Source organism: Dipteris shenzhenensis, chromosome 24 (assembly GCF_047967505.1).
Source record: "Dipteris shenzhenensis isolate YYH24624 ecotype China chromosome 24, Dip_SZ_1.0, whole genome shotgun sequence".
Lineage (NCBI taxonomy): Eukaryota > Viridiplantae > Streptophyta > Polypodiopsida > Gleicheniales > Dipteridaceae > Dipteris > Dipteris shenzhenensis.
Window position 1 is genome coordinate 8493603 of NC_141619.1, and position 27794 is coordinate 8521396.

Sequence of the window (27794 nt, forward strand, 5' to 3'; positions counted from 1 at the left end):
AGCAGTCCTTGTTGGGAGCCAGACTTGTCGGATACAGAGTGGGCCCGTGTGGAGCGGCTACAGATTCTCATGCTATCACGGATGATTCGTGGTAAGTCGTCTGTTCCTTACCAGAGCATTCAGGCTGAGTTTGGGTCACCCTCTTTACAGCTAGATGCTGCATTTTAGGTCATCACATATCTGTACCGAGCTAGGGAATATGGGGATTATACCTCAGGGCGTAGCAGGCTACCATGGATAGCTCTATCCTCTTCTATGGCACTTGTAGCAAGAGGAGATCAGAGGTGCTAGTATGCACGTACAGAGAGATGGTTTGAGCGATTGGGGCTCCACATGGATTAGACTACCTCTCTTCCAGTATAGCATGGATGCTCCGTTCTCTCCCCTCTTATCACACGAGGTCAACTAGGTTATCCGTGAGGATCTACTACAGCTACACACTTTTCAGACCTTGTTGGAACCGAGTGAACTCCCAGTGAAGCTTAGCTTCTAGAGAGGTCACTTCTTACATATCACAGCGGAGGGTTTCATTGACCCACCAAGATACACACAGATTCACCTACCCCACTCGATGAGGATCTCTCTTGGGCAGTTCCGGGTCTCTTCACACAGACTTCGCATCGAGAGCGGCAGAGCAGAGCAACTACCCAGGGAGCGGTGCATATGCACACTATGTGACATACATGAGGTTGAGACAGAGGAGCATTTCATCTTTAGGTGTCCTGTGTACTATGAGATCTGAGGACGTTTCCATTGCCTCTTCAGAGATAGTTATGGGATTTTAGCCCATTTCCTCTCCTACCCAGACCAGCGGTGTTTGGCAGGTTTCATTCATGAGGCACTTAGACACCGCGAGAGGATACTCCGAGCACGGAGACAGGAGCAGACTTCTTCCTCGGTTGATCCCTCTCAGAGCTCTATCACGGAGTTCTTTCAGCTAGATCACATGGACCCCAACGAGACGAGGCCTCGACATGATCGTGACTCGGAGCCCGTGACCCGACAGCTCAGACAGAGGGTCGACACACAGATCACACTTGGAGACATCCCCTCCTTGTTTAGAGTCGGAGCCCGACCGACGGGGGTCACAGTAGCCGTGGTTAGACGCAGAGCTACGACCAGGAGACGTGCCAGGACTGCACCTCTGAGTGGCCGACAACACTCTATTGCCGACTTCATGCCTCCATTGCCTCATCCATCCTGATATCTTGCTGTTGCTGGGGATGATGATGATATTGATGATGATGCTGAGATTGATATATAGTCGACCATCGACATGATTATGTTGTACTTAGGACTTAGTACTGCCATTCTGCATTTTTTACATTTTTTGCATTTTGCATTTTGCATTGGTATGGACGCTCGTTTAGTAGCTCCACTACCGCAGCTCGTTGTATCAGGATTTTCACAGTCTCATAGACCCATCGGTCTTCCGAAGACTTTAATAAACTTTCTTTCTTCTTTCTTTCTCATCTCATAGATTAGGTAATGATCCTTTCTGTAAGCTCTCATGTTCTATATCGAGTAATAAATCTTCTTGGGTATCTGATGTTCTACATTCATTAACCTACATTTGTTGAGGGTAATGACAACCTCACATGTCCTATGTTGGGTAATGAACGTTCATCGGCGCTTTCATGTGCTGTATTGGCAATGGATCTCCTTGTAAGCTCTCATGTCCTGTATTGGGGATGGATTTTCTTGCCAACTCTCATGTCGTATATTGGGTATATCATGCCTTGTAGTATTGGGTTATGGATCTTCTTGCAAACTTTTCATGTTGTGTATAGGGTGATGGACCATCTTGCAAGGTGTCATGTCTTGTATTAGGTAATGCACCTTTATACAACCTCTAATGTCCTATATTGCATATGAGACCATCTTCCAAGTTCTGATGTCCTATAATCACTACCCCACATGTAAGAGTCATGGATCTTCGTGCAGGATCTGGTGTCCTACAATCATCAGCCCGCGTTTTAGGGTAATGGACGTTCTTGCAAGATTTAAGGTCCAATATTTGGGTAAGTGATAGTCTAGCAACCTCTCATCTTTTATATTGGGTGAACCTTCATGCACGGTTGCATGCCCTGTATTGATGGTCAATCTTCTTGCCAACTTTCATATGATACATTAGGATATGATAGTGTATATTGGGCAAGGATCTTTTGTGAAAGTTCTCATGTCATAAATTGATTAATTGATCTTCTTGCAAGCTTTGATAGTGTGTATTGTGTAATGGATCCTTTTGCAATCTTTTATGGGAGTGGAGGTTTGCAAGATGATCCATTATCCATTCTCGGCCACAACTTTAGCATATGGAATTAGATCAAGATGAGACCTACACTCTTGTGAAGGGCTCAAAGAGATATTTGAGGTGATTAGATTTGTTAGACCATCCAATATGCTGGTAAAAGCAGTTTTGGACTGAAAGGGATACGGGTGTTGTGGGAGCCAAGTCCAAGGTCTGGCTGGCTTCTAGTTCGACTCTAAAGATTGCACTAGCTGTTGAGTGATGCACTAAGGTTTGTGCACACTTGAAAATATAAGAGCACACATTTTGAAGGTGGACTCAAGAGGGCCTCTAGGGTTTATTGTCCTTGAGAATCAATAAGGCAATGGTGCGCACGTAAGCAGGGACAATTTCATAGGAAGATTGCAACCATTCTTTCAGGACTGTTGATCCACTGTTCATTTTTGGGCACTTCTTTTGGGAACGATTAATTTGTATTTGGTTTCAGCTTTAACTGAACAATCGTTTGTATCATTTTCTCTTTGTTATTGAATTTGGCTTCTTAATTTCTGAAATGGGCAGGTAGAAGGACATAAACATTGGATGCGGGAACAGTAGGAATGAGCTTAATATGAGTGGTCATGAAATTATAATGGCACATCTAGATGTTTCTACATCAAGGTGAAGGGTGGCTATATTGGATTATTTGGCATTGGGCCTGTTATAGAAATATCTCAGCTTCACCACGAGGTGCAACCTTAAGTCATATGACTGATGCCCTGCTTACAAATCATTCAATTCCTGTCTCCCCATCACTTACAAAGATCTTGTAGTCGAAGTCATTTTCAAGTGTCATGACACTCCTTGTGCTGGACATCTTGGTATCCAACACACTATAAGCAAGAAATCTATTGGCCTAATATGCAAACTGATGTCAAACGTTATGTTCATGAGCGGTAGCAATGCCAAGTCAATGAGGATGCGTAGTTCCAGGTGGCTTGCTACATAATCCCAGATAAGAAATGGTTGAGTATTTCCATGGATTTTATAGTTGAAGAACCATGAATTAACAATTTACATGATCCCATATGGATGGTTTTAGATTCAATTGACTAAGATGGCCAGGTTTATTTCAATAAAGACTAATTTCTTCTCTACAAGTGGCATAGGTGTTTGTGGAGAAGTTATCTAGTCTCTCCGGGTTAGCAGCTGAAATTGTCAGGGATTGTGATCCTATTGAAATTGTCAATGATTGTGATCCTAGTAGGGAACCATGAGAAGAGCCTCCGTTCTTTTGCTACATGGTTAGCAATGCTAGGAAGTTAAGCTCAGTCTTATGGTTCCAGCCCTCCACAGCTCTGAATTGGGAGAATTTTCAGGTTTCTACAGCCTCGCAGAACTCTTTTTGGAGAAGATTTTGGAAATCCCTCCTTTGCATCTCCCCAGCAAGGAGGTGGAAGAGGTCGTGCACAGGGTGCAGTTGCAGGACAAGTTGTTGGTGCAGCTACAGTCACTACTCCAGAGCAGAAGAGATGGGATCCACGGGATGCCTTAGCTTTGTCATGCATCTCTCTTTCAGTGAAAAGATTTATCATTCCGCATATCCAGTCGTGTAAGACCTCCAGGGCAGCGTGGGATATTTTGGAAAGCATGTATGCAGCTCGGAATGATGCAAGGGTATCTTTCTTGAAAAGAGAGTTGAGTAATACACATAGGGAAGAGGGTGACTCCACCTCATAAACTACAGGATCTCAGAGAGCAATTGTTAAACATAGATGAAATTATTCCTGATTCAGAGATGATTACAACCACTCTGAATTCTCTTCCTGAGTCTTATCTCAGCTTTCATACCTCGCTGAACTTATCATTGAGGGGTGGTGCAAATCCTCTCACTTTTCATGAGTTGATAGGAATTCTGCTTCACGAAGAGCAGACCAGGCAAAATTTGGCCTCACGTGCAGGTGAACAAGCCATGCTCTCAAAATTTAAATAAAAAACAAAGGGACAGGCAAAGACTGACAGTAAATCAGCCTTCCAGTGGGTCAGGACAGCCTTCACAAAAGGCTAAAAATGATGCAAGTAAGCCCAAGAAGAAGGGTTTTTGTCACTACTGCAAAAAGCCAGGTCATCACATAGCAGAATGCAGGAAAAGGCTTGCAAAAGAAAAGAAAAACAGCTCAGGTATGGCTGTTTCAGATTCAGCTCCTCATGCATCTGACAGTGGGGATGCTGCAGCCAACTTCGTTGGACAGGATTATGCCTTTTTATCTTGCATTTCAAATTCTAGGTTGGCTGTTCCAGATGCTCGGGATAGTATAGCCACTTGCAGTGATGATACATCTGCATTTTTGACTTGCAGCTTTGACTCTTCTACAGATGCATTTTGACAGCGGTGCATCCAAGTACATCACTTCTAGGAAGTGTCTTTTTACTTCCTTGCATCCACCTCCCGTTGGTAAGAAAGTCACTTGTGCCAACAACTCATCATATTCAGTACGTGGCACAGGAGATGTTGAGCTCACTGCCATTGATGGCTCAATTTTCAGACTTTCAGATGTCTTATATGTGCATGGCATAACCAAAAATCTCCTTTCAGTGTCCACTCTTAACAGAGGTGGATTTCAGGTCATCTTTGAGGATGACAAATGTGCTGTCCGAGACAGGGAAGATGACTATGCCTTAAGGTTATCTGGTACTCTGCTGCGTGGGCTTTTTCAGCTTGATATTTTTGAGAAAAGAGCAGCCCATGCTCTTGCAGTTTCTACCCCTACAGCTGCCATGCAAAATGCAGAATTATGGCATGCCAGATATGGCCACATGCATTACAACAGCTTGATGAGACTTCAGAAGTTTTCCATGGTTGATGCATTGCCACCTCTTGAGATACCTCCTCCACATGCCTGTGAAGGGTGCATTTTAGACAAGATGCATAGATTCCCCTTTAAGAAGGATGGTTCAGTTAAAGCTGTCCGCAAATTACAGCTTATACACAGTGATGTCTGTGGTCCCATGAGGACTCCATCGTTGGGTGGTCATCTCTACTTCGTTACATTTATTGATGATTACTCCAATTTTACTTGGGTTTATGAGCTGAAACAGAAATCTGAAGTGTTCACGGTGTTTAAACACTTTTCAGCCATGGTTGAAAATGAAACCGGACTCAAGATACAGACATTGCGCACAGATAGAGGTGGGGAATACTTATCTGCTTTTCTGAAAGGCAAGGGTATTGTGCATCAGCTCACAGTTAGGCTGACCCCTTAGCAAAATGGCAAAGCTGAGAGGAAAAATAGAACCCTTATGGAGATGGACAGATGTATGCTGAAAAGCAAACACATGCCTCACAAATTCTGGCTAGAGGGTTTGATGTGTGCCAATTACATTTTGAATCGGGCTCCCACTAAGGCTTTAAAAACAAAAACTCCTTATGAGGTCTGGAATGACAGGAAGCCTTCAGTGGATCACTTCCGAGTCTTTGGATGCCTTGCTTATGCGCATGTGCCAGTTGAATTTAGGCACAAGTTGTCAGATAAAGCCCTCAAACGCATATTTGTTGGCTACAGTGCAGAAAGCAAGGGGTACCGTCTCTACAATCCTGCTACACGCAAGATCATAGTAAGTAGAGATGTGATATTTTCTGAAAATTCAGCTCACACTCAGGCTGAATTTCAAATGCCTTCGTCTTCAGAGGTTGTCTTTGAGGGGTTGCTACCCATTGCATTGGGTTCCCCTGCTGATTTTTCTGATGCAAATAAGAATGTACAGCAACCTCCAAATGCTTCAGTTCCGCCACAGGATGTCTTGCCCCCTCCACAGGCAGTGGAACGGGTGGTGCAGCAACAAATTGCAGACATACATGCAGCAAAAACAGTCCCAAACTAGCTGTTAGAGACGCTCAGGGAGAGTAAACTTGATGCTCCGTTATCTGGCAGGACTCGCAGTGCAGCAAGGCACATGGAAGGTGCTAATTCAGTGGAATCAGCATATGCAGGTACTCTCCCTGATGAGGAGGAGCCTACCACATTCGAAGAGGCAAAGGATGATGTGCATTGGATGAATGCCATGCACGATGAGTTGCAGTCCATTGCAAAAAATCAGACTTGGGATGTTGTAGACTTGCCACCGGATAAACATGCCATTGGCACACGATGGGTTTTCAAGGTGAAACGGAAGCCAGATGGCTCCATTGACAGATATAAGGCAAGGCTGGTTGCTAAAGGCTATGCTCAAAAAAAGGGCATAGATTATGAGGAGACATTCGCTCCTACATCCCGGATGACCACCATCCGATCCGTTATTGCAATGGCTGCACATTTTGAGTGGAATGTTCATCAGTTGGACATAAAAACAGCCTTCTTAAATGGGGAGTTGTTGGAAGAGGTGTATGTCAAACAACCTCCGGGCTTTGAAATTACAGCAAATGCACTTCAAGTATGCAGGCTCAACAAAGCTTTATATGGGCTGAAACAGGCCCCTCGTGCATGGTATGCCAAGATCCATGCCTTTTTGACCAGCAAGGGGCTGCACAATAGTCCTACTGAGAGCACCCTCTACATCAAGATGGATGGGGGGGAAATTTTAGTCATTCTTCTTTATGTCGATGACTTACTGCTCACAGCGTCCAATGAAGACAAAATTGCAGATTTCAAAGCTGATTTGCAGAGCAACTTTGACATGTCAAATTTGGGGCTGCTTCACTTTTATTTGGGGATCCAGTTCTCTCATGAGAGACATGGCACTGTTATCTCTCAGTCCAAGTATGTTTAGAAACTCTTGGACAGATTTAACATGCATGAGTGTAAGCCCATAGCCACTCCCATGGAGCCGGGGCTGAAACTCACAATGCATGATGCAGGAGAATCAGTTGATGCCACACTCTACAGTCAGGCTGTTGGATGCCTCATATATCTCTGCAACACTAGACCTGATATTCAGTTTGCAGTATCTCAAGTGAGCAGGTACATGCATAGCCCAAAAACTATGCATTGGCAGGCAGTTAAGCGCATCTTCCGTTATTTGCAGGGCACAAAGTCTTTTGGCTTGCTATTTCCCGGGGGGGTGACTTACAGATGCATGCCTACAGTGATTCAGATTGGGCTGGTGATTATGACACTAGGTAGTCCACTAATGGCAATTGTTTCTTTTTGGGTAAATCTTGCATTTCCTGGCTGAGCATGAAACAATCTATAGTGGCTACCTCATCATGTGAAGCTGAGTACAGGGCAGCTTTCACAGCAACAGTTGAATGTGTCTGGCTGCGACGTCTATTTGCTGATCTTCATCTATCTTTGGAGGGTCCTTCTCCAATTCTCACTGATAGTCAGAGTGCCATTGCAGTGGCAAAGAATCCAGTGTTTCATGCTCACACGAAGCACATTGAGGTTCACTATCACTACGTCAGAGAGAAGTTGCATGCAGGAGAGATCAGTATGATCTTTGTGTCCACACATGACAACGTTGCAGATATTTTCACCAAAGCACTACCACGTGAAAAGTTTGAGGCATTTCGCAGTGCCCTAAACTTATATCCGTTTGGTGATTGATCAGCCTTGTACATGACATTGGCACTGCAGGGGGGTGTTAGAATTATAGATATAATTCAGCAGTGACCAATGTAATATTAATAAGCTAGTTAGGGGCACTTTTTCCTCTTTAAGAGGTTTTTCCCCCTAACCGCAGTTAGTTCACTAACTATGGTTAGTGACTACTAAGGTTTTGTCACTAGGACAAAACCTTATCTCTCTCTCATTGAGTTGTACTCTCTCACACTCTTCGATTGCAACTCAGCTTTCAGCTCTCACTCTCTCTTGCTCTCTCTCACTCACCATCTCCTCACACGTACCAATCTGTACCTGCACGTACCATCGCTTCTCGTTTGTACCTTCCATTGGCAGTTCGTCTGTACTTCCGTACGCCCATTTCTCGAAGCTTGCTGGGTAGCTGTTGCTACGTACAACTCTTGTGTTGCAGGCGTCCGTACAGGTCTGTTACACGTTAGACTCCTGTTCGCTACCTGCCCGTACGGTGGGTGTCCGTAGATCGTACAGTCGACCAGCCGTTGGTACACCTCGTACGGCACTCCTGCGTCATATTCCGTACAGCAGATCTTCAGCTGTACAGCCTGTCGCCAGACTGCACGGTTCGCCGTACAGTTCCGTACGGTTCGTTGTCGCCAGCCGTACACCTGCGTCGATCGTACTGCTCCTGTGTCGTTTTCGTCGTCAGTTCATCAGGCATCCGTGCTATTTCGTACAACATTAGTACCTTCCGTACTTTCTGCGTGCAGCCCATCCGTACAGGTGTTGTACCCACCGTACATGTCCGTACAGTTGCATTTGGCCTTCTGAGCAGGTTTCATTCCTGCAGGCATTCTTGCAGTTGGTCGTTTGGCAGACATTTCTTTGCAGGAAGCCATTGTTTGGCAGAGCAGTTTTTTGGGTAGATTTGAGCATATTATTTGAATTGGGCATTTTGTAAAATTTGGGGCTTTTCTTGGATTTGCCCCAATTTCAACTCAATTTCACCTTAACATTTGGGGCTTTTGCAATTACACTGCAATTTCGCAGTGAAATTTGGGGCTTTTGCAGATAGAGAACAATTTGTGCAACATTTGGGGCTGTTCATACTGCCTTTCTTGAAGTGTTTTGCAGCACTTTTGGCAGATTTTGGAGAGTTTTTGATGCTTGGACAGATTTCTGACAGTGCAAGTGCAGAAATCTGAGTTGCATTTACAACTAGTGCTTGGCTGTGTTTTTTGGAAGTTGTGCATTTCATTCCCAGTAAGGGAATTCAGTTTTGTATCTGCTTAAATCTCTTTCTCAGATATGGCCGAGCAAAATCAGAATGACTTCCAGTTCGGTGGTCTTTCACAGGAAGACAAGTTGGATGGTACCAACTACTCCCTCTGGAGTTTTATGGTACGCAATATTCTGATTTCTCGCAATTTATGGGATTATGTGAATGGGGGTGAGATCTGACCAGTAGGTATGGCACCTAATACCCCTCCTGAGCAAGGAGGTGGAAGAGGTCGTGCACAGGGTGCAGCTGCAAAACAAGTTGGTGGTGCAGCTATAGCCACTACTCCAGAGCAGAAGAGATGGGATTCACGGGATGCCTTAGCTTTGTCATGCATCTCTCTTTCAGTGAAAAGATTTATCATTCCGCATATCCGGTCGTGTAAGATCTCGAAGGCAGCGTGGGATATCTTAGAAAGCATGTATGCAGCCCGGAATGATGCAAGGGTATCTTTCTTGAAAAGAGAGTTAAGTAATACACATATGGAAGAGGGTGACTCCATGTCAGTCCACCTCACAAAGCTACAGGATCTCAGAGAGAGCAATTATTAAACATAGATGAGATTATTCCTGATTCAGAGATGATTACTACCACTCTGAATTCTCTTCCTTAGTCTTATCTCAGCTTTCATACCTCGCTGAACTTATCATTGAGGGGGGGTGCAAATCCTCTCACTTTTCATGAGTTGATAGGACTTCTGCTTCAGGAAGAGCAGACTAGGAAAAACTTGGCTTCACGTGCAGGTGAACAAGCTATGCTCTCAAAGTTTAAGTCAAAAACAAAGGGACATGCAAAGACATCAGTAAATCAGCCTTCTAGTGGGTCAGGACAGCCTTCACAAAAGGCTAAAAATGATGCAAGTAAGCCCAAGAAGAAGGGTTTTTGTCATTACTGCAAAAAGCCAAGTCATCACATTGCAGAATGCAGGAAAAGCCTTGCAAAAGAGGAATAAAACAGCTCCGGTATGGCTGTTTCAGATTCAGCTTCTCATGCATCTAATAGTGGGGATGCTGCAGCCAACTTTGTTGGACAGGATTATGCCTTTTTATCTTGCATTTCAGATTCTAGGCTGGCTGCTCCAGATGCTCGGGATAGTACAGCCACTTGTAATGATGATACATATGCATTTTTGACTTGCAGTTATGACTCTTCCACGGATGCATCTGCTTTCAGTGTCAATGAAACACTGAACACTTGGTATTTTGAAAGCGGTGCATCCAAGGATATCACTTCTAGGAAGTGTCTTTTTACTTCCTTGCATCCACCTCCCGTTGGTAAGAAAGTCACTTGTGCCAACAACTCGTCATATTCAGTACGTGGCACAGGAGAAGTTGAGCTTACTGCCATTGATGGCTCAGTTTTCAGACTTTCAGATGTCTTATATGTGCCTGATATCACCAAGAATCTTCTTTCAGTGTCCACTCAGAGCTGGATGACAAATGTGCTGTCCGAGACAGGGAAAATGATTATGCCTTAAGATTATCTGGTACTCTGCTGCGTGGGCTTTTTCAGCTTGATCTTTTTGAGAAAAGAGCAGCCCATGCTCTTGCAGTTTCTACCCCTACTGCTGCCATGCAGAATGCATAATTATGGCATGCCCGATATGGCCACATGCATTACAACAGTTTGATGACACTTCAGAAGCACTCTATGGTTGATGCATTGCCACCTCTTGAGATACCTCCTCCACATGCCTGTGAAGGGTGCATTTTAGGCAAGATGCATAGATTCCCCTTCAAAAAGGATGGTTCAGTTAAAGCTGTCCGCAAATTACAGCTTATACACAGTGATGTTTGTGGTCCCATGAGGACTCCATCATTGGGTGGTCATCTCTACTTTGTTACCTTTATTGATGATTACTCCAATTTCACTTGGGTCTTTGGGCTGAAACGCAAATCAAAAGTGTTCATGGTATTTAAACACTTTTCAACCATGGTTGAAAATGAAACCGGACTCAAGATACAGACATTGCGCATAGATAGAGGTGGGGAATACTTGTCTGCAGATTTTGATGCTTTTCTGAAAGGCAAGGGTATTGTGCATCAGCTCACAGTGAGGCTGACCCCTCAGCAAAATGGCAAAGCTGAGAGGAAAAATAGAACTCTTATGAAGATGGACAGATGTATGCTGAAAAGCAAACACATGCCTCACAAATTCTGGCTTGAAGGTCTGATGTGTGCCAACTACATTTTAAATCGGGCTCCCACTAAGGCTGAAAACAAAAACTCCCTATGAGGTCTGGAATGGGAGAAAGCCTTCAGTGGATCATTTCCAAGTCTTTGGATGCCTTGCATATGCTCATGTAGTTTAATTTAGGCACAAGTTGTCAGATAAGGCAATTAAGTGCATATTTGTTGGGTACAGTGCAGAAAGCAAGGGGTACCGTCTCTACAATCCTGCTACACGCAAGATCATTGTCAGTAGAGATGTGATATTTGCAAAAAATTCAGCTCACACTTAGGCTGAATTTCATATGCCTTCTACTTCAGAGGATGTCTTTGAGGGGTTGCTACCCATTGCCTTGGGTTCCCTTGCTGATATTTCTGATGCAAATCAGAATTTACAGCCACCTCCCGATGCTTCAGTTCAGCCACAGGATGTCTTGCCACCTCCACAGGCAGTGGAACAGGTGGTGCAGCAAGAAATTGCAGACATACATGCAGCAAAAACAGTCCCAAACTGGCTGTTACAGACTCTCAGGGAGAGTAAAATTGATGCTCCATTACCTGGCAGGACTCGCAGTGCAGCAAGGCACATGGAAGGTGCTAATTCAGTGGAATCAGCATATGCAGGTACTCTTCTTGATGAGGAGGAGCCTGCAACATTCAAAGAAGCAAAGGACAATGTGCATTGGATGAATGCCATGCACACGATGGGTTTTCAAGGTGAAACGGAAGTCAGATGGCTCCATTGACAGATACAAGGCAAGGCTGGTTGCTAGCTCCTACATCCCGGATGACCACCATCCGATCTGTTATTGCAATGGCTGCACATTTTGAGTGGAATGTTCATCAGTTGGACATAAAAACAGCCTTCTTAAATGGAGACTTGCTGGAAGAGGTGTGTGTCAAACAACCTCCAGGCTTTGAGATTGCAGCAAATGCACTTCAGGTATGCAAGCTAAACAAAGCTTTGTATGGGCTGAAACAGGCCCCTCGTGCATGGTATGCCAAGATGCATGCCTTTTTGACCAGCAAGGGGCTGCACAATAGTCCTACTGAGAGCACCTTCTACATCAAGATGGATGGGGGGGAAATTTTAGTCATCCTTCTTGATGTCGATGACTTACTGCTCACAGGGTCCAATGAAGATAAAATTGCAGATTTCAAAGCTAATTTGCAGACCACCATGTCAGATTTGGGGCTGCTTCACTTTTATTTGGGGATCCAGTTCTCTCAAGAGAGACGTGGCACTGTTATGTCTCAATCCAAGTATGTGCAGAAACTCTTGGACAGATTTAACATGCATGATTGTAAGCCCATAGCCACTCCCATGGAGCCGGGGCTGAAACTCACAATGCATGATGCAGGAGAATCAGTTGATGCCACATCTTACAGCCAGGCTGTTGGATGCCTCATATATCTCTGCAACACTAGACTTGATATTCAGTTTGCAGTATCTCAGGTGAGCAGGTACATGCACAGCCCAAAAACTATGCATTGGCAGGCAGTTAAGCGCATCTTCCGTTATTTGCAAGGCACGAAGTCTTTTGGCTTGTTATTTCCCAGGGGGGGTGACTTGCAGATGCATGCCTACAGTGATTCAGATTGGGCTGGTGATTATGACACTAGGCAGTCCACTAGTGGCAATTGTTTCTTTTTGGGTAAATCTTGCATTTCCTGGCTGAGCAAGAAACAATCTACAGTGGCTACCTCATCATGTGAAGCTGAGTACAGGGCAGCTTTCACAGCAACAGTTGAATGTGTCTGGCTGCGACGTCTATTTGTTGATCTTCATTTGTCTTTGGAGGGTCCTTCTCCAATTCTCACTGATAGTCAGAGTGCCATTGCAGTGGCAAAGAATCCAGTGTTTCATGCTCGCACGAAGCACATTGAGGTTCACTATCACTACGTCAGAGAGAAGTTGCATGCAGGAGAGATCAGTATGATCTTTGTGTCCATACATGATAACGTTGCAGATATTTTCACCAAAGCACTACCACGTGAAAAGTTTGAGGCATTTCGCAGTGCCCTGAACTTATATCCGTTTGGTGATTGATCAGCCTTGTACATGACATTGGCACTGCAGGGGGGTGTTAGAATTATAGATATAATTCAGCAGTGACCAATGTAATTTAATAAGCTAGTTAGGGGCACTTTTCCCTCTTTAAGAGGTTTTTTCCCCTAACCGCAGTTAGTTCACTAACTATGGTTAGTGACTACTAAGGTTTTGTCACTAGGACAAAACCTTATCTCTAACTCTTTCAGTTGTACTCTTTTACACTCTTCTATTGCAACCAAGCTATCAAGCTTTCAGTTCTCAAGCTCACTCTCTCTTGCTCTCTCTCTCTCTTCCCAAACTCTCACACTTTTAGCCTCAACCTTGGTGCTTTAGTAGTGCTTCTTGATGAGCAGGCTGTTAATCCACTTGGGTATTTTGTTTCTCATGCTCTGCATGATTGTATTTCTACCATGAGCATTGCTCTTGGGGTTTTTTATACTGAAATAGAAGTCGTTTCATCGGGAAAAAAGTTCAGTTGCTGTATCAAAATGACCTTGCCATATAGGACATATAGGTCCATCTTGTAGAAAAGTAATGGGCACCGGAATGGTAGAGGGCTTTCGGACAGCTAGACCCACAAAATTTGGATCGTATGCTTTGTGCATATGTCTCCGAAAAGCAATCTCATTCGGAATAGTATGCTCCTATAGTTGCGTTTGTATATAACATTGCAAAGCATACAACCACAAAGCTGAGTCCATCTATTTTCATGTATGGATTTCAGCCTAAGGCTATGTGGACAATTGGTTTGCAAAACATAAAGGTCCGAGCGGCTGCTGATTTTCTGCAATTGCAGCAGGATTTGTTGCAGTTTGGCAAGGAGAATATTTATACAGCTCAAGAGAGAGCTTAGTTTTATGCAAATCAGAAGCGCTTACCTCATGTTTGCAAAAAGTTGGTTTATCTATCTTAGAATCCCGAAAGACTTTGGAGCTTTACGAACTAGTGAAGTTTATCAGCTGCTAGCTAGTTACTGCGGACCCTTTGGGATTACCATGTAAGTAATAACATAGCTATGAGCTGGAGTTATCTCTTGATGTGAGGGTACAGTTAGTCTTTCATGTAAGTTGCCTAAAAGAGAAATTAGGTGTAGTTGATAGCTTGGTTTCAGTTGAGGAGCTTGTCCGATTACAAGATCTGATCATATATCTCCCTTGTGAACGAGAAGTAGTTCTCAATTTAAGGAGAGACCTCTCATACATACGGTGTCCTTGAACTTCTTATTAAATGGAAGGAGAGATCAAGTGATGAAAACTCTTGGGAGAGCATCGCATCTATGCAGCAACAATTTTTAGATTTCCTAGCTCAAAACTTCATGGTTTAGGTTGTTTTGTGGTGGGAGAAATTGTATGAAGCCAAGGCCATAGCTTGAGCTAGCATTACGATGGGCTAGGTCCAAGCAGGGGACCCTTTTGAAAAGTTAGTTTATACTTTATGACTGTACCAGTGCCCTTAGGATTGGAACACCTTGGATGAGTCTACATAGCTGAGGGCTCATTTGTAGGGATCCCTTAAGATGGGCTCGTTGGGATGCCAAGTCTGTCCTAACACTTGGAGTGGTGAAATCCCATCATGGTATGGGTCACGGGGTTGTTTGCATGGGACGCAGTGTGGTGTTTGGCTAACGCCAAGCTCGGAGGATGATCCTTTGTAATGGAGTTACGGCTGGAGGTGAGCTTGCCATGTCCCCCGGGCCCCAAATAAGTCTTACTAATGCTTGGTGGTTTTGTAGGTTATGGCTACTTCGTAGGATCTTTATTACACCTAGTCTTCACTTAGCGACTCCTCGCCTTGGGTGCTCGTTCCAATCTGACAGCCAAATCTTATGCCATTTCTGCCCACTTGGCAGCTTGATTGATACTGCCCAAGTGCAGCCCTCATAGCCTTACATGTGTCATGCATGTCTATGCAAGGTGTCTAGCTGTGATGCTCTCTTCAAATGGGGGCTCACTAATGGGCATGAACTGTCTCAAACATCCCCTCTCAATGACACATTATGAGCCAACTTCAATTGGATATATTCTAGTCTTATGAAGGCATATTCATTCATATTCTTAATATTTTTAGCATTTTTATTTGCTTTAATGCATATTGTGCTACATTAGATGGTAGAGTTTGTGATACAGAATATTTTATGCCTTTCATGTCGACAAATTTAATGCTCATCTCGTGTTGTCCCCCTCTTCCTAATGCGGTTTTTGTTCTTTATGGCATCAATTTACAAATCCATTGTTGTGTAAAAAAAGCAGGTTTCTAAGGATGATAAATTCAATATGGTACCTTGTCTCACGTGCTTCTTCATATTAAGTACATGAAGTTACTGGTTTCCAATGTTTCCAGAAATTCAGAGCTCCTATAGGACATGGGCCTTAATTTTCTCTTTCTTGGATGATGTCAAAAGGATTTATGTGATATATTCTGTGAAACTGAAGAGGTTGAAAGCTTTTAGGTTTTATACTTCTTCCGATTTAAAAGAAAAGTAATTCTAGGATTGGATCTTGGAAAGCTTCACACAGCATGAAATGAAATGGCTCGATAATCACATATTATTATGTTAATTACTCTATACTTGTGAGACTTGGCTGATTGACTTTAGAAGAATATTATGTCGTTACGCATTTAGATTGCTTGATGATACTCAAAAGGAATGTGGCGATCTGTTTAATGATTTTTTGTGGAAATTTGAGATTTATATGTTTCTTTGAGATCCTGGAAAACAAGGGACTGAGTTTGTGGAATTTAATTGATATTTCAGGTAATAATAGAAGGAGTTTATGCCCTACATCCAGATATATGCAATTCTCTTGATATCTGGATTGCTGTTGTAAGCTTTGTGTCTTTTTTCTCAATTTAAGCTGTTTGAAGTTTCTTTGAGAGTACACAACGTCGAGGTTGTAACCCTTTGTGTGACTATCACTCTGGTTGAAACGGTAGTTTTGATTTGTTCTTATAATAAATACAAAACAGTTTTTTTTGGGGGGGTTTTACATGGTGAGTACGTGTATGCTTCTAACTGACTTCTTTCTTTGACAAATTGACAGATTGGGGGTGTGCATTCTCACCTCATTGCTAGAGTCCAACGGGATTTAGAGAGAAGTGGGCGGCCTGTATCACCACAGGAAGTCATGACAACAGTTTTTCCAATGTTCCAACAGTATATTGAGCCACACTTAGTTCATGCACATGTACATTATCCTCTACTCTTTTTGTTCCATGCTTAATTTGCAAGTGGATGTTGCAAACTTTGAGGTCTTGAATCGGAAGTTACCATACAATATGTTTGGTCTCATGATCTTCTATCACGAATGCAGCTAAAAATACGAAATGATTTTGATCCGGTGCATTCGCCCGATAACTCCATGTTTGTTTTGAAAAGCAGTAAAGAGGTAAAAAACTGTTCTTAAAGGTCTTTAACTGAAAGTATGAAAATTAAAAGATCTATTCAGTATTTTCCTTTGCAAGTATGTAGGTTTTCATTCCGACATACCTTTTGTAGATTCAACGATAAACGTTTGTCTCACACATGGATACATAGTCTAGGAAATTGGAACATGTGCATCCTTTATACAAGTGATATGATTTGGTGGATGTGACATAGCGAATCCAACAAGAGATGAACATATCACAAATAATCATTGTCAGATTTATTACTATTGGGGTGGGGTTTACATACCAAGGACCATGTTTATAAGGGTGAGAACTATGGTGTATAAATTCTAAAGATGGGACCTTAGAAGTTTTTGTATTAAGACTTTATCTGTATTTGTAGGCTAGGGCAAGTGAAGAAAGCTCAAGAATGCAAGGAATGGAGGCAAAAACAAGCTGCTGTAATGAATTGCTGCAAAACTAAGTGGAAGTACAAGAGAGACCCAATATAACAAAACCCTAGGGCAAGGTGCCATAACTGGACTAAGTGTCCTAACTAGTATTGTAACAACTGACCTAACTACCTATAACTAGGCCTACAAGGCACATACCAAGGAATGAGTGGCACCTATGGATAGCCCATAGAATGGCCTACGAACCCCCCTCCGTGGTATGGGCTGAAGTATCTTGGACACGTCTCAGAATACTTGAATAACTAGTGTCATGTTTGCACATGTTCATCCTGTAGGATAAGCAACATGATCATAGCATAATAGATCAAGTCACAAAAGGTACTAAGTTTAAAGCTTGCCGGAAAGCTTCAAACTTAGGTCGAGGAAGAGCCTTCGTAAAAAGATCTACCAAGTTGTCTTCAGTGGGAACATAAGATAACTGAATATCAGCTGCTGATAATCTCTCTCTAACATAGTGATAGTGAACCTCAATATGCTTTGTGAGGGCATGGAAAACTGGATTCCGTGCAACAGCCAAAGCACTCTGACTATCGGTGAAGATGACGGTAGGAGCAGTCTGACATGCATGAAGATCTGCGAGTAACTTCCGGAGCCAAACACACTCCACTATGCCCATTTTCTGAAGTGTCATAACAGCCATCTTTCTTATTCTGTCCATTGTCTTTGTAGTTTTGGCCGTCATTTCCAGATTGTACCATGTACTTGCAGCATTTGTCATTGGTATTGGTCATGAACATATAAGCATTAGTTGTAGGGCTCTGCCATCTGGTATTATCCCTGAAATCTGCTTGTTTGGCCTGGTTTCATCCCCACCATTAAGTTCAGTCCTAGATGAATGCATCTCCGTTGTGTGCTTCATGCGCATGGCATGTAAGCTGAGCAGCTCAAACTTTGGTTGCCCTTTGATATAGGCTTGTCTTTGACAACCTTGTGGGAGTCTAGGAGACTCCTTGGGTGGATTCTTTGAATAGGCATGCTACCCAAACCTAACAAGTTTGGTCAATGCATCGTGCTTTTTCATGTCAATGGTGACAAGCTTGTGTTCTGTGTTAGTGGCCAAAATTTCATGTTGTCCATGGGAATTACCCACAACCAAGGGATAGGCTGTCTTTTCCATTGGTATAGGTAAATGGAGTTGGCCTTCTATAGGAGTTGCCAACACAAAGGGGGCTTGGTGGCTGGTCAACATTAGAGCATCATCCTTGCTAGCATCTGTGTGGTCTTCTATATTTTCCTCCTTTATGGAGACCATATCATGCTTGATACTGACCTCCTCAAAAACTTTGTCCTCAAAGTTTTGCATGCATAAAAGTATCAAGTGTAAGTGCATCCACATCCTTGCCTTGTTGTTCAACATCTGCAGCTTGATTTTTATCACAGATTTGCTCATCATTGCTTGGGTCATCATCTATCTTTTCACCCATCAAGCCTGCTTCATTGTCACTGTTATGCAGGCTTGTTCCATCACCCTGCATATAGGTATTTCTTCCATGAGTATGATGAACTGCCAGGGCATCGTTTGGAGCGATGTATGGGTCCTGCAAACTGATATGACAGCCCCCTCTCTCTCTCTCGCTGTCCATATTTGTTTTCATCATGGGGGCTGCCGTTTTTATTTGGCAGCTATCCCCACAAAACCCTTTTGTATTTGCAGCTGTCATTGCCTGGAAACAACCAGATTTTTGTCCTGCATATTGAGGCATCTTTCATGTCTTTGAAGTATGATTTTGCTGCATACTAGAGAGAGGCATAGCATGGCTGGGCTGCGCTGGCTGCATTACCAGCATTGGCATGACTGCATTCTCCTCGGGCGTTTGCTGTCCACTTTAATAGGCTTACATAGCCTTTGGCATAACTCCCCTTGGCATCATAGCTCCAACTAGTGGCTGATCTATGGCATTTGAATTGCCACATTTAGCATAGACGGACATGTTTGTCAAATTGAATAGCTGGATGTGTAAGGTACAACAGCCATCACATGTATCCCAACCATGCAACACGTTTCGTGCTCACAAATAGCCCGTGAGGTAAAGTGCGTTTCAGCTTGGAGACCTCCTGAATTCTGATGCATAACAATCCTCTCAATAAGCCCAAAAGGAGAAAATATCTGATGCAACACACCCAATGTAATGCGATACAACATATTGCTGATAGTAATCACAAGCATTCCATTGGGTTGTGAATCTTCCTCACATTGAAGCTGCCTGAAGCTTTTTGCATGCTGCTCAAATCCCTGTATAAGCTGCCCAAACTAGAGGCATGTTGCCCCATACTTCCTCCAAAGGCATTCGACTTGCCCATGGTGAAGCTTCATTGCTGTCCCACTCTGCCAATGCATGCACACGTGCTGGAATGCTATCAATTTCTGCCTATCTCACAGCTGGAAATGTCATGGAGAGGCTCGGAAGAAGCTTCGAAATGGAGCTAGAATGAGCCCAAACAGGGCTGTGGAATGCCTTGAAAAGAGACTGGAAAAAGGTGCCCTCTTTCCCTCTTTTCTTCCCTTTCTTTTTTTGGAAAGGTGGGGCGGATTCCCAAGTCACCTAGGAGAGTTAGGACAGCCCTAACCTAAGACCTCTAGGACAGTTAGGAGATGCAGTTGTCTAACCTAACCTAACCATGACTGAGACTAATTTGACCTAACCCAATCCCACACTAACTAAACCTAACCCTACCTATGCTAACCAAACAAGCCTGTAACTAACCCGAGTTGAGAAAAACTAACTTTAACTCCAACTATTAACCTAACCAATTAGACTAACTCAATCTAACTCACCCATCTAACCTACAACTAGAGTAACCTTCTCTAAAGTTTGTAGGTGCTCTGCAACGATTCGAGCGATGAGGTGGTTGAATTGGGCATGTGGCGCGGCATACTGGTGGTTGATGGTGATTGTCTTCTGTTGGTATTTTGTCATGCGGGAGTCCCTCACCCCAATTGCCTTCTCTCATTGATAGGCTTGTAGCCGTTGGCGTGTAGAAGCTGGGCGGCGGGAGTTTTGGTGCAAATAGCTGTGCCACCGTGAAGGGCGGCAGTCATAGAGGTGTTGTGATAGAGGCATCACAGAGGTGCCTATGGTGTAAACCTTAGAGTGGTGGTGTGACACGATCTGTATAGGTAGTAGGCTGGCGCGCCATCCTACGGGTGGGGCTGATTCGGACGGGGGGCTCTGATTCGAATGGGTGGACAGATACAGATACACCCAGTGCCTGAAATTGATGGGCAGCTTGAGAGCTAGTTCTTCTCATTTGGGCTCATCTAGTGGAAGGGCTGGTTCGTTTGGCCGACACAAGACGATGTGCGTTAACGCAGCTTACGTGTGTTGCAAATTTGGGAGTCCTTATTGCAAATTGTCGTTATTCGTCACGCAGCTATTTCATCTGGTCATTAGGCAGTTGGTTTGTCAGAATAATGGATTTGTAGCCAACAATGTTGAAACCCAACACTCAAAGCTTTCCTCTCACGAATCATGTTGCCTTGCGTTGTGGAAAGGTCAATATGAAGGTGAGAAGAGGGGAAGCAATGGTGCCAGAGTCAGAGATCTGATACCAATGTAGGGAAAGGGGGTAGGGGACAGATTGGAGAAAGAGGGGATTAAGGAGGAGAAGGGAGAGAGAGGAACGGAGAGAAGGAAGGAGAAGGGGTTGGAAAGAGAGAAAGAGGTGGGGGAGAGAGAGAGAGAGAGAGAGAGATGCAAGTGGAGGAAGGAGGAGGGAGAGTAGACCGATTAGATTTCACATCAAAAAGTACATTGCAATGAGGGGAGGGTACTTATATACCACTCCTTATCCCCTTTGAACTTTCTATCTTCCAAACACCAATACAATGGCGAGCTTGAAAGGAAGAACCCCAAGCAAAACCCGACATAAGAATAACTTTTACGAAGAGGGAGTTTTGAAGCCCAAGTGTGTTGCAATCTTTTCCGCCACCACTAAGAGGCTGTGCCATAGACCAGATGCAATTGGTATAAAGGGAAATCCAAGGGGGAGACAACAAAACCCTATACAAAGATGCAACCATGATATCAGCTAATGGTAGGGCATGGCAAGCATGATCATCTGATTGAAGTACCCAATCTTTGAGACATTCAAGATTCTCAAGCTAAGGTACAGGCTGAAAATCATGGAGATCCATGACAATAAATATCATAATGTCTTGTGATGCTGTCCCAAACCATACCAGCTGCATCAAGCACATCTTCCATATGGTAGATTCCTTTGAACCAAAGAAAATAAGAGCGGCAAGGTTCCTGTAAGGCCAAAGGAGGCATGAATGCCTTCAACCAATGAAGACTCTCAGCACGCAAGGAGTTAGCAGCAAGAGTGTCCCTGGAAAACGGAGAAAAGGAAGTATGAACAGTAACTTAGAGGAACTGAAGGAAGAGTGCACAACACACTGTAGGGAAAAGTGACACGATTCTAGCGCTCCTAAGAATCCAGACCTATATGTGATCACTACGTGTCTTAGGTAGGTCCAGCTTCTGCACAAGTTAATAGTTAATAAAGTTGTGAGAATTTCCTGGGTCAAAGAGAATGTGAATCTAGGTGTCCCTAACCTTTTCGTAAGCCCGGAAAAGGTCATGGGTTCCAAACAATGAGTTATTAAAAGTGCAATTACAAGAAAGCGGGCTACCAATAACATTCACAGAAATACCTGTCATCATCACTTGGGTAGTCCCTTTAGCTTTAGTTCCTTGTCCCGAAGGCAGCTTTGGTCCTGGAGTAGATGTAGGATTCTTTTGCTTCGGACAATATGCCTTCGTGTGGCCATGCGCCTCACAAATGAAACGACGACCTTCCTTTTTCAGCTCATGCTTTGCCAGTTTGAGTCAAATTTGGTTTCTTCTTGGAGGTGTTGTCCGAAGACTTCCCCTCCCCAGAGCCTATAGAAGGTTGAAAGAACTTCCGCTTGTTCTTCCCACTGAGGTGGATGCAGGTGGCCATGGTGTCATCATAGATACAAGCGTAATTGATGGCCTCTTGCAAATAAGTGCACTTGTTGTTCTTGACCTGCAATTTATAAGAATCAATTAACCCGTCCACAAAGAATCCCAATAATATAAGAGGATCCATCTTTGTAGCTCTAGTTTGCAAATCCTTGAATTTCTGGAGATAGACTTCAAAGGTGAGATTCTGTTTGGACATATCTAGGGCTTTGAATTTCCCTATAATATCGTAATTCTCCTCTTTGTTCAGGAATTCTTTCCTGAAGACTTCTTCAAATTCAGTCCAAGTGGGGGGTTTCGGCCACAACTCCTTCCACCAAAGTAATTCTTTTTCAAATAAATACCCTGCTACAAGTTGTATTTTCTTATCATTAGAATAAGGGTGAAATTGTAAGTGCGCTTACCACTTGTGCAACCAAGTGTCTACGACTTCCTTCGTCCTAGTTTTCTGATCTCTAGGATAGGGATCATGTGTAATATTGGGACCCAACACTAAAGCTAAAGCATCCACTTGAGTGAGTGCTTGAACGGTGCTGGTCAAAAGAGTAATAGAAGTGTGAATTGCTTGTAGTTGCTATGCCAACTCTGAATGATACGAAGTAACCAGATCGAACCTCGCATTAAGAGTGGTCATGAAATCACTGAAAGCATCCTTGGTAACCATATCATCATAGAGGCCTTGGTCATCCCCAACTTAAAAATCAATGACATGCTCCCCTCGGAAACTTTAGGATCAGTCGCATCAGCCATGAGAGAGTCATGGCAAAGAAAAGAAGGTGCTGAGGCTGAATTCGAAATGAAAGATCAGCCTAGGGAAGAGAAGACAGCAGGGTAATTGAGTTGGTAACCAAGTGGCGAGAACTAGGAGTTGCCAGAGAGAAGAAGAAAGTGGCGAATCAGCATGGCTGATAAAGAAGATGGGGGCGAATTGATTCGGCTATGGAGCTGGCAGGGAGTCGGCCTGACTAATGGAAATCGATGAAGGAGAGGCTGATCACAAGACCATGCTACGCCAATATTGGGTGAAATTATGAGATTGGAGTAGGTTGGGCTGTGGTAAATCCTTGCTTTTGGAAAGCGGGGCTTTCTAGAATTTAGCCACCCATTCAATTTCGGAGTGCTTTTGCTTTTAGGGTTGCAACGCACGCCAAATCTTGTCCAGCCAAATCTTGGGCCTGGACAGCTTCCAGCGCACATCTCCTCCTTCCGTTTCCTTGTGGCATCTCCCCTAAATTCATCAGTCAACCGTTTCGCTGCCACACCTTGTCTATCCTAGGGTTTCGCAACAGCCACCTACCCTAATCATGTGCACAATCCTCTGCAGACTTAACTCTCCACCTACTCAAATCAGAAACCCTAATAACTGCCAGACTATCTCTCCCTCCTCCTTCAGCGATTTATACATGCACCATCTTCATGACTTTTCTCCATCCCATTCCCGATGAATTCAAGCCCTAATTGACGAATTCACAAGATCTTGTTGCAGATTTACCACAACAAATTTCGAATTTGAGTCATACTTGGAGGAAAATTTGTCCACACATTTTCTCTATAGAGGTTCGTACCTCAAGAGTTGGCTCTGATACCAATTGACACGATCCCAATGCTCTTGAGTCTGGATTTGCAAACAAGCACAAAGAAATTATAGAACAACAATGATAGACGCAGGAATGCTCACCACCGAACCATGACATCCACGACTAGGATGTCCCCTTCGAGCCACAGGCTGAGCAACTGGCACTCTAGCACATCACCCAACTAGATTCCGACCAGTGTGGTGTTCCATACCACCAGGTGGCACCCTCAAAGGCCCTTGATCTACTGCAGGGCCTTAGGCTGCTCTAGTAAGTAGGTGTACGTCTGCAACACGATCCAGGATCCAAACCAGCAAGGAAGATCTAAGCGTGCTCTCTCACTTGCATGACTGAAAATTAAACCCCTGGGCTCCTTATATAGGCTCGAGCTCAGTGCTGCCAAAAATAGAAAAAACCCTAACTCATCTGTCCCCTTGCAACTCAACCCGAGAATCGCTTGCCTAGCCCCTAGCCTCCCCAGGCTACCTAAGCTAGTCCTATGTGCCTAAAGCACATGTCAGATACGGTCCATGCACATGACAAAAAGCCCTAAAAGGAAGAGGTTGACAAGGTTGCAAAGCAAAAGGGGGATATCTTTTACACAGCAGAGGAAAAGATGCCTTGAGAGAATGTATTTGTAGGAAGGAAAAAGGGGGAAAGAGAGATGCTCTTCAAGAGGAATGGCAGCAAAAGACAGCTCACTGAACTCCCACGCAGCAGCACTCACATATACACGCAGTGAGAAGAGGGAAAAAGGCAGCAAAACTGGAGAGAAAACAGTGTGGAACTGATGAGCGGGCTGTGTTGAGATTTACGACTGCAGGAAGAGCTACTGTAAGGCTGCACAGAGGTTGAGAGGGCTGCAAGAAGCCCTATACTGCAAAAATGCAGTGTCAGCAACACCCGCTGAGGTTGTGAGCAGATAGAAGTTCTGGGGCTTCACGCGAGCAGCATGCAGTCCAAAGTCGACGTCCGGGAAGGCCCAAGGAGCAGGACGAGGGAACAAACAGGTCGAGGATGCAAACACGCCTGTTCACACACACTTTTTTTTTGGGTGAAATCTTTGATTGATTATATTATATGAGTAGCAACCTCAAAATAAGGTGCTACAATTACATCAACTGAATATTTCAGTATATGCCAAAAAGACCTCATGATCTATGCAACAAGTCTGCAAGCAATCAAAGAAAGATTGCTGCAGAGAATGCCTCAAAAAGCCAAACAGAGAGAAAGTAGGATCACCAAAGACTTTACAATTCCTATATGTCCATAAAGTCCATAGTGCCCAGTAGCGAACCCAAACGAAGAAAAGATGAAACTCCGGTCTAGATGGATGAAACCCAAATAGCTAGAAGAACTTCCCAAATGGAACAGATGGGAATCTCGCTCGCAGGCGCTGTCGAAGCAGATCAAAAAACTCACGAGAGCACGGACAATGCCAAAACAAGTGAGGCACAGTCTTTGAAGAAGCAGAACATCTGTGGCAAAGTGCAGGAGTAATGTGTCGATGAGCTAATAGCTGTCCAGATGGAAACACTCCCAAAATAACTCGCCAAAAGAAAACCTGTTGCCGAAGCGGTAGTGCACACACACACATACACACCCCCTTTGGCAATCATGCAAAACCACACACAGGCCAGCAGGTAATGTGTGTGTGTGTGTGTGTGTGTGTGCACCCGCTTTGGCAATTATACAAAACCACACACAGGCCAGCAGGTAAGGCCTGCCCACAAACTTGGCAGGAAAGCAGAAGATGGGCAGACAACTTGCTTGAACTTGCAAGGATTAATTTGGACATCCCTTTGACTCTAAAATTTATTGGAGAAGGGGTCCAAGCCACAAAGAAGCCACAATGAACAGCTTAGGCAGTAATGGGATGATGCATTCTTAGACTTTGCCTCCAGAAATGCACTTATACTCACTCTTCCATCATGTGTGACCTTGGCAGGTGTCTATAGTCCTGTTTGTTTATGTGTAAACACAGAATCTTATGTTTTCCTGTGTGGTTTTTTCAATAAATTCTATTGAATCTATGTGTAACTATTGCTGTAAATGATGTATACAAATTTTCTTTGAGCAGATCCCTTTCCAGGATATTGCAAAAGTTCTTGACTCGGGAAGGATAACCACCACAGTCCAACATTTTGTTGACATTTATCTGCATTTGCCGGGTGTACCATCAAACGGTTTATTCACAGAAAGTAACTGTATACGTGTGAGGCACTGCGAGGGACGCTTTGCCCTTCTGATACGCGAGGTATGTAGGATGAAAAAATCCCCCAGGCTTTTACTTACGTAAAATGTCTCAGGTGTCCTGATAAAATTTATGCTCAGAATTTAGTTAAGGATTTCAGGTACAAATAGATGAGATAATGACAGCCTTGTGTGCATCTGATGTAGCCAATCAGGGAGGGGAATTTCATTGTACAGCCCAAGGTGGACTTTGATATCAGTGTCCGGACAGTGGCCGGTCTTCTAAATCTTGGGTATACATTTCTTTATTATAGTACGACCTTGGTGGATTTTGTGGGTTTAATACCTAAATGGGTGGCCTGTTTTAAAATTGTAGTTTCTGATGTATAATCTGTTTTGATGACATGAGATTGTCTTTAACTCTTTAGGAGCTTGTAATTGATCCATGGGGTTTAGGCAAAGTCTGTCGTACGGATTATGAAGGATATTCTTAGCAACTCCTGCCATGGGAGACATACAAAAAAAGTACTAGATTTCTGATTCAAGTGCTTTTCAAGGTTGAAGGCAGCATTGCTTTATATGTACGCTTGCACTGAAGCCTAGGTCATAATACTTTTCCACATACCATCATCCCTTCAACTTATCCTTTCATAAAATCTGGAACTTAGGAAATACATATCCTGAACTCTTGAGGCAAGGAATTCAAACTCAAGGAAATTCATTTCCCTAGTTTCGAACTGAGGAAGCTATGTCTTCCTTATCTTATATTTGAAATTCCTTGCAAGATAAAGGACCTCAAACTCCAAAATTTTCTGTGTATTCCATGTGAAATGACATGAAGCGAGTTACAACTTTACTAAATCTTTTGATTCCTCCAGAGATCTCTACCGGTTTTGCAAGATTTCAAGGGATTATATCAAAGATCCAAGTGAGCGCTTCTACTGACATTACTGTGTGCTCTGTGTGTCCCAAACACTACCAATACTTATTTTCAGCATCACTTGCTTTTTCAACAAAAGGGTCATCATAGTTTTTTTTTTTTGCAAAGAAAAGAACCTTCTATTAATGCTTGGAAAACTTCATACAAAACAGCAGCCCGGAAGGTGCTGAGTGGGAAAAAAACCGGAAAAGGTTGAAAGAAAAACCAGCTGTTCCAAAGAAACCCAGCTCACTGCCTACTGGATCTCTGGTACTAGGGCTAACAGCCAGGTGGGGGGGCTATACAACCAGTGAATCCCTCGCGGAGTGAATATGTAAAAAATTCCTGCAGGCCAAGCCTTGCAGAATCGAGCGCGCCTTGCGATAGTCGCCCTACAGCTTGGGGTCCCACACTCCCAGGTGGAACGGAGGGTGTAGATGATATCCTGCCAAATGGCGACCAAGGTAGCCGAGGGTGGAACCGGAGGCTCACCCATCACCAAACTGCAGCGAGCAACCCAAATGTTCCACGTAGTAATACTGGCTACTACCTCCCATATGCTGTCCTCGGGGGGAGGAGGAACAAGGCTATCAGGAGGGACCACCTCATGGAGCTCTATCCTCTGAATGCTCTGACCCTGTATCCGGTAAGCCGGGGAGATCTCATCAATCTGGAACGCGTGTCCTCCCTTAGTCAACCAAGCCACCATCCCCTATGTGTAGTCCCTCTAAAGGCTGTGCATACGGATCATAATCTTGAGGGTTCCCATCCAAATCCTCGCTGCGCTACGACAGCTCCAAAGGCAGTGGGGGATCGTCTCCAAAAAACCAGCAGAGCAGCAATGACATTGCCCCTCGACCCGCATCTGCTTCAACCATGGGCCGATGGGCAAGCCTCTATGGGCGGCCAGCCAAAAGAAGTAGGAGATCTTCCTCGGCCGCAAACTAAACCATAACCACGTCCAAAACCTGGAACGAACCTCCCGGGGCACTCTCTGGGTCACTCAATGCCTTTCCCTCGAAGGGGTCCACATCGAAGAGTTCATCTAAAGCCTCCTGCCAATCTGTGTGCTGTAGG

General features: G+C 43.9%; 1 protein-coding gene across 4 annotated transcripts in view; it reads left to right on the forward strand.

Moving 5' to 3' along the window:
• LOC147886165 (P-loop containing nucleoside triphosphate hydrolases superfamily protein) overlaps positions 1 to 27794 on the forward strand; it is a 132774-nt gene that overhangs the window by 85068 nt on the left and 19912 nt on the right. For all 4 annotated transcript variants that reach the window (XR_015543304.1, XM_087395448.1, XM_087395449.1 and 1 more), the window contains exons 17-21: positions 16002 to 16070; positions 16288 to 16431; positions 16558 to 16632; positions 25686 to 25862; positions 26006 to 26091. Coding sequence is in view for 3 of the 4 variants with exons in the window: in XM_087395448.1 (XP_087251574.1) it covers positions 16002 to 16070; positions 16288 to 16431; positions 16558 to 16632; positions 25686 to 25862; positions 26006 to 26091 (551 nt within the window). In the remaining variant the exon portion in view is untranslated. The remainder of the gene's footprint in view (positions 1 to 16001; positions 16071 to 16287; positions 16432 to 16557; positions 16633 to 25685; positions 25863 to 26005; positions 26092 to 27794) is intronic.